The sequence below is a fragment of the Erithacus rubecula genome, assembly GCF_903797595.1.
Source record: "Erithacus rubecula genome assembly, chromosome: 5".
NCBI classification, from domain to species: Eukaryota; Metazoa; Chordata; class Aves; order Passeriformes; family Muscicapidae; genus Erithacus; species Erithacus rubecula.
Genome location: NC_136687.1, coordinates 48,339,871 through 48,348,718, shown reverse-complemented (window position 1 = coordinate 48,348,718; position 8,848 = coordinate 48,339,871). Strand labels below are relative to the sequence as shown.

At 46.4% G+C, this 8,848-nt stretch overlaps 1 protein-coding gene across 1 annotated transcript; it reads right to left on the bottom strand.

The window, feature by feature from the left end:
• Positions 1 to 3,439: 3,439 nt before the first annotated feature.
• On the bottom strand, positions 3,440 to 7,866 carry LOC306802624 (alcohol dehydrogenase 1-like). Its single transcript, XM_079307099.1, has 9 exons — positions 7,536 to 7,866; positions 6,510 to 6,611; positions 6,164 to 6,305; positions 5,760 to 5,847; positions 5,423 to 5,642; positions 5,032 to 5,292; positions 4,606 to 4,735; positions 4,163 to 4,301; positions 3,440 to 3,746 (listed from the first exon to the last, which is right to left on the bottom strand). Exons 1-9 carry the CDS (start codon positions 7,551 to 7,553, stop codon positions 3,722 to 3,724), a joined length of 1,125 nt encoding a protein of 374 aa, XP_079163225.1. The 5' UTR covers positions 7,554 to 7,866; the 3' UTR covers positions 3,440 to 3,721.
• Between the last annotated feature and the right edge of the window lie 982 nt (positions 7,867 to 8,848).

Below are 8,848 nucleotides of genomic sequence, written 5' to 3'. Positions count from 1 at the left end.
TGCAATCCTCACTTCAGCCTGAAGGTGGACTGATTTAAGTGCTCAGCCATAACCAAAAATACTCTGTAGGCTGTTGAGACAGAGCCACTTTACAGAACTCCTGAGCCACAGAGTAGTTGGCTTTGATTCCCATTCTGTTTTCTGCATTCACAAGAGCTGGAAAGCAGTTCCAGAGGACAATTTCTGTGTGGCTGATATCCTACATGATTGGCAGTGTTTGAAGCTGAAACCCACAAATTTCAAATGTCCTGTGTCAGAGAATGGAATCATTCACCTGCTTCCTAGATAGCATTCCACAGATATGGCTTATAATTTCATCTCACACATAAGGACATCAATGTGCTACTTGTGCTGGCATTTCATGGCTCTTAAGACGTGTCTAATGTCTGCTGTTGAATTTAGAACAATGGTTCTAAAAAGCTCTTTCAAATGTGTGCTCTGATTTTCCCTTAAAACATCCATGCGATGCTCTATTCCCCCAAACTTGCAAACGCACCACTGATGTGGAGAGAGCATAGTTTTGAGAATTGCTGTCTGCCCTGCTTGCACTTGTTAAATGCCATGGGGAGCTGGCACCTCTGCAGAGCATTTGAAATGTATGTAATTATTGCAGGGAGTTGATACTGAGGTCCTGTTGCTGTGCAGCTTTTAGTGTGTATTACAGACAGGAGATTGTTGTTGTTGTTGTTGTTTTCTTCTTATCCAGGTAATAGAGATCAAACTTGTATGCCAGCAGGCATGGCTTTAATGATTAACTTTTTTAATGGCAGATGCTGTGAATCTGTGTTCTACAATATGTGCTGCCCTGTTTGCTGTATATAGTCATGCATTTTATAAGTGTAAATAGCTGATCTGTGGGGTCAGATGTTAGTCACACAGGCACAGACCTGAAGGTGTTTGTCTTCACCTTGGTAGTCAGTTTTCTGTCCCCCTGTTTACGTTCTGGATGTTTGGTGCCTGTATCAAAGAGGTGGAAAGACGGAAGAATATTTGACAGAGATCTCTGTGGAATCAATGGTGAAATGCACTTTTGAGGGCTAAGTACAAATCTTATCTTTACTGCTGCCTGCAGCAGGCTTCAATAATATTTTAATTAAAAGTCAGAGCCCAATATTAGTGACTTCATTGATGACCCAGCATTACATTTCTGTCCACAGTGTAACTGGGCACCTTTTTCAGAGACAATTTTTGCATTCTACTGCGAAGGATAAGCTAGATCATATCCTAGCAGGTATTGCTTTGTGTTTGTTAGCAGTGTTGGTAATTCACTGTTCTAGAAGATGCCCTGGTGCTGTAATACCCCTAAGAATAGAAATATTGTCTACAAAATGATAGCAGAAAGAGACAAATGTGGTAAGGAAAGTGGGACATTGATTGCCCTTGATATACTATACATAGCAGAGATTAAAAAAAATAGTGATAAAGGTCTATTGAAATGCAATTTTGATTCTGTTCACCCTAAGGAAGGAGAATGGCTATGGGAAAAAGATTTCAATACAGAAGAGGTCTCATAGAGCAGTTGCTGATTTTGAGTCCATGCTATTATAGAAGGATGCAATATTTCAACTTGGAGGGAATCCTTTAGGATCATACACTTGAATTATTTTAAATTTTGTTTTTGTGCTCAGAACAAATTTCTTTGTCAGACTAGCTGTGATCATAGTACATTGTACTGAATTTTACTCTGCAACGTAAGGAGGAATTTTATTTTATGATTTCTGATAGCCCAGGTATAGCACCTCTAGCACCCACATTTGTATGTGATGGGAATGTGAATGCACATGTCATGTCTTTTCCCCGTGACAGCCTGTAAATTTCTCAGAGGTTGTTCCAAGATCAAACGTAGTTCAGGAGAAAAGCCTCCAGTCTAAGATCAGGATCTAAAGAGGACAAATATGAATCACAGAAGGAAAAATTAGGAGAGAATAATACAGAGCAAAGGGATAGGTCTATAGTTGACACCCGTGGTGACATCCACATTATTTGTTTCCCCCTTGATTCTCACCCAGAGGCTCTTAACTGTGCCATTCCAGCTCCATACATTCCAGTGCTCCTATTCCATACAGTGTCATCCTCTGCCTCTTCTGCTCTGCCTTTCCCTCCTGAAGAGCCTGTAGCCATGCAACAGGGCACTCCAGTCACAGGACTGGTCCCACCAGTTTCACTGACACCAACCATATCTGTGCGAGTCAGTGAGTCGGGGGTCTCTGAATCCTTAGGAGAGAAATCAGAGTGCACAGATTGAATAAAAGCCTGTAGATGGATTGAAGTATATTCAGCTACTCACACATAAGGTGGAGGTGTAAGTTTAAGTTTTAGGATAAGCAAGTGAGTGTATAAGTGAGTTTTAGTATGAGCTCTAATGCTTTTGGTAAGTAAAAGATTTTGATACCAAAGTAGAAGTGGGAGTTGTAAGGATGGCTAAAAACATACTAATGATTTCAGTAGAGGCTCCAAACAGTAGCTGCAAACAGTACTTAGACATAATAGAGCCATAGTAAGAATATTGCTTACATTTTTCAGATAGAACAAGATAGGTCGTATGCGTAGTCTACACATAACCCAGCGTGTTAAGAAACTAGAATTCTAATAGGTTAAGGAGTGGAGGTCCAAGTTTGTGTCTTAGCTTAGTTGGGAAGATCCTGTATAAGAGTTTGTACTGGGGAGAGTTAGTGCTTTTCTGCTTTTCCTGCCATTGCTTTTCATTTTGCCTTTACTCTCCGTCATCAGTCACCATCTGAGAAGAAGACAGGAGCAGCAACATCAGCATCCCAGGACCTTTAACAAGAGCAGCTCCTACTTCTGTTTGAGACCTTATACCAAAACTTAGCTAAGACTTTGATGTCTGTAACTGCCTTTTGAGAGTGGTGTGCTTCTGCAATAGATAAACTTCTAGCAACTATTAACTGCTTTGCTCGTTTTAGAAAATAACCATGCACAGTTGGTTTCTGGAGCACTGGAGGTCGTAACCTCACAGATATGAAGTCTGTGTCAACAGGCAGAAACTCCTAGGTCATCATTGGTTGTTCCTCAAGCTGCATTTATTAGTATAGAAATACTTCCACATGTGGTACTTTGTAGCTAACACTTGTGAAGCAGATTGAGGTATCCAAATAGTGCTTTTTGCTCATGTTTCACACACAATCTCACTGCTCATCACAGACCAGCTTGGCATTTTCCCATTCCCCTTCCCAGGCTAGTTTAAAGCTCTGCCAAAGAGCCCTGCTAGCTCCTGTGCTAGAACTCCTTTTCCCCTCTGATAAAGGCTCAAACTGTCAGGTGTCAGTAGAGCAGGTGTTGAATAGATCACCCCACAGTCAAAAATCCCAATATTTTGCTTAAACCAGCCTCAGAGCTATGCATTGACCTGATGGATCACCTGCGTATTTCTAACAGTATAAGTCCTTGTTACAGCCAGGTCAAGGAAATCACTCTCTGTGTTCCTGATCCATCAACCAACTGTCCCAAGGCATTATTGATGGATGGAATTGTTTTGGATGAAGTTGTTTAAAAACCTTTATTAGTGAAAGCATTTTCTTTTGAGAGACATCCTTCTGGATCTTGTCCAGGCACAGGACGACCAGCAGTGGCACCAACACAGGTGAGACCCTCATTGTCCTTTCCTTGTGCTCCCCAAGGTGAGGTGCTGCTTGAGCAGGGCCCGAGCCAGGAGAGCATCTGCTGTGCTGGTCCCTCCACGCAGATTCCTTGGCCGAGTCCTTCAGAAGAGCAGGACACTGCGGATACTGAAAAGTGGAAGGGAAGGGAGGGTTTGCTGCAGCTCAGGGGCACCAGTGTGGCAGGCAGGTGTGCCTGGGGACCAGCCACTTCTTTGTCATCCAGCCTCTTCCTGACAGAGCTGCATGAGATGGGCAGCAGTGAGGCAGCCTTCAAATCCCTGCTGGGGGGAACCCCTCAGGGGATAAGGCCACAGGATCTGTGCTGAGCTGCACCATGGGCAGGAGGGTTCCCTGTGCTCAATGTGGGCTCTTCCCTCTGGGCTATGGCAGATCTTGCCATCACACAGGTGTAATGCTCTGCTTCCTCAAAAGACTCAGGTGCTCTTTGGAAAGCCAGGGTAGCATGCTCTGCCTGTTGGAATTTTAGGAGGAGGTGTTTAGGTTTGCTGTACCTCAGTCCTGCTGGTCAGGGTCTCTCTCACCTTTTTCCTGCACGTAACAACTCAAATCCTTCATTCACTTTAGCGAATGGCAGCGTGTGTGTGATCAGCAAGTCTGAATTGAATTTCTTCTCCAAATAGCTGGCAACTAATTTGGGGATACATTCTCTCGACTTCCAGCCTAGAAGCAGGAGAAAGCATCTGCATGAATAATGGGAGAAAGGCTGTTTTGTAAGGGAGTGTTACTGTGTGGGTCAGGACCGAGTGACCAGTGGTTGTTCCAGTCTCTTGTGAGAGACTTTCTGCTCTTTAGGATGAGTGATTTACTGTATGATACCAGTAGAAATGATATTTAGGATGTGTAATGCTAATATTCAATACAGTCCATACAGTGCTCCTCTTAGTTGTCTTCTACTTGAAAACCCAGTTTTGCTACCTTGAAAAGAAAAAATGAAATATTTAGACTTCATTATTAAATCTTCTACCTCCGAGCAAGGATCCCTTCCAGGTCCGGCCAGTCAGCAGAAGTGTGGGATCAATGGTAATCTCTGAATCCGTTACCCCAATCATCACAGAGACGCCAGTGTTCATATTGCAGGAAGCCAAGGCAGAAATCTGATGGGACAGGTAGGAGAATTAGAGAAAGCCCTGATGTGTTGGTCAGGGCAGTGCAATCTGCTGCTCCTTCCTGGTAATGGGAAAAAATGCACATCCCCCCTTGTGGAACAGACCTGGAGAGCTGGTGGCCTCCTTTAAGGTTTGTACACTGTTTGATCCCCAAGCCATCAGACTGCCTTTCTGCATCCAGCAGTGCAGGCAACAAATGAGGAAATCCCTACAGGGGTGAATGTTGCCCTGAGGGGAGCCTGTGATGATGTGGGAGGGAGGACAGGTGCTGAAGTGCCACCTACCATGGTGTCCCTGTGCCCGATGGCCTCAAAGGAGTAGTCCACGCCCTGCCCGGTCATCTCAGTGATCACCTCCTGGATGGGCTTCTTGAAGTCTCGAGGGTTGATGCAGTCAGTGGCTCCCAGCTCCTTGGCCTTGGCAAACTTGTCCTTGTTGATGTCCACGGCAATGATGCGAGCAGCTCCAGCTGCCTTGCAGCCCATGACAGCAGAGAGGCCAACTCCTCCGAGGCCGAAGACAGCACAGGTGGAGCCTGGTTTTACCTGCACAGACGCGACCCTGTGAGTGTCCAGCAGCGAGAGGAGGAGGAGGAAGAGGGGGAGGTTTCATTTGCATGGGGTTGATGAGGTTGTGAGGGTGGCTGTGGTTTGCTAAACATGCCTGAGTACCAACCTTGGCAGTGTTGATGGCAGCCCCATAGCCTGTGGAAAACCCACAGCCAAACAAGCAGACTTTGTCCAGAGGTGCCGCAGCATCGATCTTGGCAACGGCGTACTCTGGGACCACGGTGTATTCAGAAAAGGTGCTGATCCATGCAAAGTGGTAGATCTGCTTCCCTTTGCAGGTAAATCTACTGGTTTTGTCTGGCAGCAGGTTTTGAGATTCAGAGAAACTGTGGGGAGGTACAACCAATTATATTTGATTATATATTATATATTGGCTAAATCACTGGCAGGGATTTCAGACATTTTAGAAAGTGTAGGTGTAGGGGAAGGCAAAGCAAACTCACTGGAACTTCTGGCAGTAATTGGATTCAGGATTCCTGCAGTAGCTGCATTCCCCACACTGTGGCAGGCAAAGGGGGATCACTTTGTCTCCTGCAACAAAATGGATCTCTGGTAGGTGCCTTTTGCTCCACAGGCCCTGAGGGCATTGCCTGTTGAATTGCCTCTCCTGAGCTTTTTGAGGGCAGAAACCAACCATGAGCCCTCTGCTTTCCCTGTGAGGATAAATCCTCCTGGCCCCACTAGTCTACATAAGGAACAGATTGGGAAATTGAAACATGAGAGTCCAGTGCAACGAGTATGCAGGCATTTTCTTAACCACTGTCTCAGGAGCAGGAAGAAGTTTCTGAGTTCTGGCAGAGCTTTGAGGCATGAATCAAGTGTGTGCTTTTGAATGTGTGTTGGTTACCTGGTTTCACAGAGGTCACTCCTGCTCCAATGCTTTCCACAATCCCAGCACCTTCGTGGCCTGGTATAACTGGGAATGCTTTATTAGGCAAGGAACCTTTCAAAGCATGCTCATCTGTGTGACAGATGCCTGTGGCCACAATCTGTTTGGAAAAGAAAGAGTAAATGGTGATTTCCAGAAATAGTCCAGCCTCTATTTATCTCAATTTGTAGAAGGATTTTCCACAGAACTTCTCTGGGCATTTAAGGCCCGTGGGTGGACACAGCTCACTTGGTTATCTCCAAGGTACAGCCACAAGTAGAGGAACTTCCCTAAGGGAGAAAATATAATTCATGTGTGTTTTTACCTTGATCCGGACTTCTCCTGCCTTTGGGGGTGCAACTTCCACCTCCTCCACAGAGAGGGGCTTGCCGGGGGCCCAGGCAACAGCAGCCTTGCACTTGATCACCTGGAAGCAACCCAGAGGAATACATTGCAGGGAAAGGTTCATCTTTGACAAAAGGCCAGGACAGTTGTCTTGCAATCATGAAAGCCAGAGGTGCACAGCATGTATCTCAGCACACTGCAGCAAACACTTCTATAGCTACACAACAGTCCTGTGCAGTTTTCTGGGGGTTGCTGCTTGGGTGGGATGTGGCGGGAGAGTAGTAACATTGGAGTACTCAGATCTATGGGAAGCCAAACAATGTTCAGTAAACACTGGATTCGTGTGGAGTGTGAAATGCAGAAAGAAGTGACTCATTGTTCTGGTTATGGGGCAGATGTGACAGAAACATGAGCACTTCTGCAGCTTCAGGCAAGCAGGACAGAACATTTAGTTTCAGAGGGCTGAAGGCACCTAAAAAGAGGTTACAAAACATTCCCATTGTGGCTGCCAACGGATAATTTCTCTCCTTCCCAAAAGGATGACTTATGTGCAACATCACTCAAACCCTTCCCCGACCAACTCAAAGCAGTTTGACATCAGCAAAATGGAGCCTGCAGCTTGAAAAGGGCATTGCCATGGACAGGGTTGGGTGCAGGAGATGAGTGGCTGAAGAGGGCACCACTGAAGAGCTGCTTTTGCTGCCAGAGCAGGAGCACAGAGTGGGATGGAGCAGGAGAGTGTTTTGCAGAGCAGCACAATTCCGTGTTTGGTCTCCTGAGCAGGTGGGCAGGACAGAGGGGGAATGCACTGCCTGGTGCAGGTATGGACACGTGCAGTTGTCCGAAAGCAGAATGTGGGGCCATTGACAGAGGTTTGGAAGAGGTGGGGGAGTAAGGTCGGAGGACAGAGGGCACGCAGAGTGGTGTGCAGGCTGAGCCTTTTGCAGCGCGTTTGGCCAAGAGCAGGGCACCTCGGGAAGCAGCAGGGGAAATGCCGTGTCCTTACTTTTCCCGCAGTGGCCATGGGGTGTTAGCAGAGCTGTGTCTGTCGCTGTCGCAGGCTGGAGGGAAGCTGCTGCCCCCGCGTGTTGCAGAATCCCCCCCGGCGTGCAGCGGGAGCAGTCCCGGTGCGGCACCGTCGCTGGAGAGCGCTGGTTAATCTGTGCGGGATGCTGGATGCTGAGGGGAGGAGCTGGATAGCGGCAGGGAGATGGATGGGGGCAGAAGTCCTCCGGGGAGGCTTTTATCAGTTACTCTGCCCTTGGGCCATTCCGTGCTCTCCCCGCCTTAAAGGCTCAGAGAGCTCAGAGAGATTTTTTTTTCTCCAGTTGTTACCAGCAGGTGTGGAGGGCGGCCATCTGCGGCACTGCTGGGGCTCCCTGCTGTTCTCCTTTTGCCAGGTTGGAGCATTCCACCTGCTGGCCATTCACCCCACAATATTTGCAAAAGGACGAAAATCTTAAAAATCAATAAATGAAACAAATGGCAGCGAAAATGTGGTGTGGTGGATGAAAGCATTCTCCTGTGTAGAAGCTTTATTGTCTGTGTTATTGCTGCTATTTTCACCCCAGCAATCAGGGGAGAACGTGTCAGAATAGGCCTTTTCTTCCCAAGGACACATTTGCTTCACTCTGTGTAACCAGGTTAGTGACTGAGTTCACTGTCCCCAGGCTTTTTGGGTTCTCCCAGAGCTGTTTTCTGCTGAGGCATTGGAGAAGGTGATGTATTGCAGAGCCTGGATGAGTGAGAGCTTGTTGGAGGACCAGGCTAAGATGAGCATCCTGAGTGTGATGTGACTCCCACAGTTAGAAAGAACCTTTGTTCCGTGTGGCTGAAAGGAGACTTTTGCAAACCTGAGGAATGGGATAATTTGCTAGAAGACTGCCACTAATGACATATACCCCCTTTTTGGATCCCTAGCCATTTAGAATGCTGTAATGAGGAGAAGTTTACTCTTTGGCTATTGAGAAAGATTATATATACATACATTTATATACATATATATATGGTTTTTTTTTTCTTAAATCAAAACTCCTCTGTTGACATTTGGATTCACAAAGAGGATTAGACATGATGAGAAAAAAATGTAGCTTTAATGAATCAGGAGAGCATTACTCTGTGGACTCAAGCTTGGCACACTCAGCTCCACAGTTGAGTCACATGTCCTTCACAAAATCACAGAATGGCTTGGGTTAGAAGGGGCCTTAAAGGTCATGTCGTTGCATGGGCAGGACCACCTCTCACTAAGCAAAATTGCTCATAGCCACATCCAAGTGTCCCCAAATGCTGCCAGGAATGGGGCATCCACAACTTCTCCTC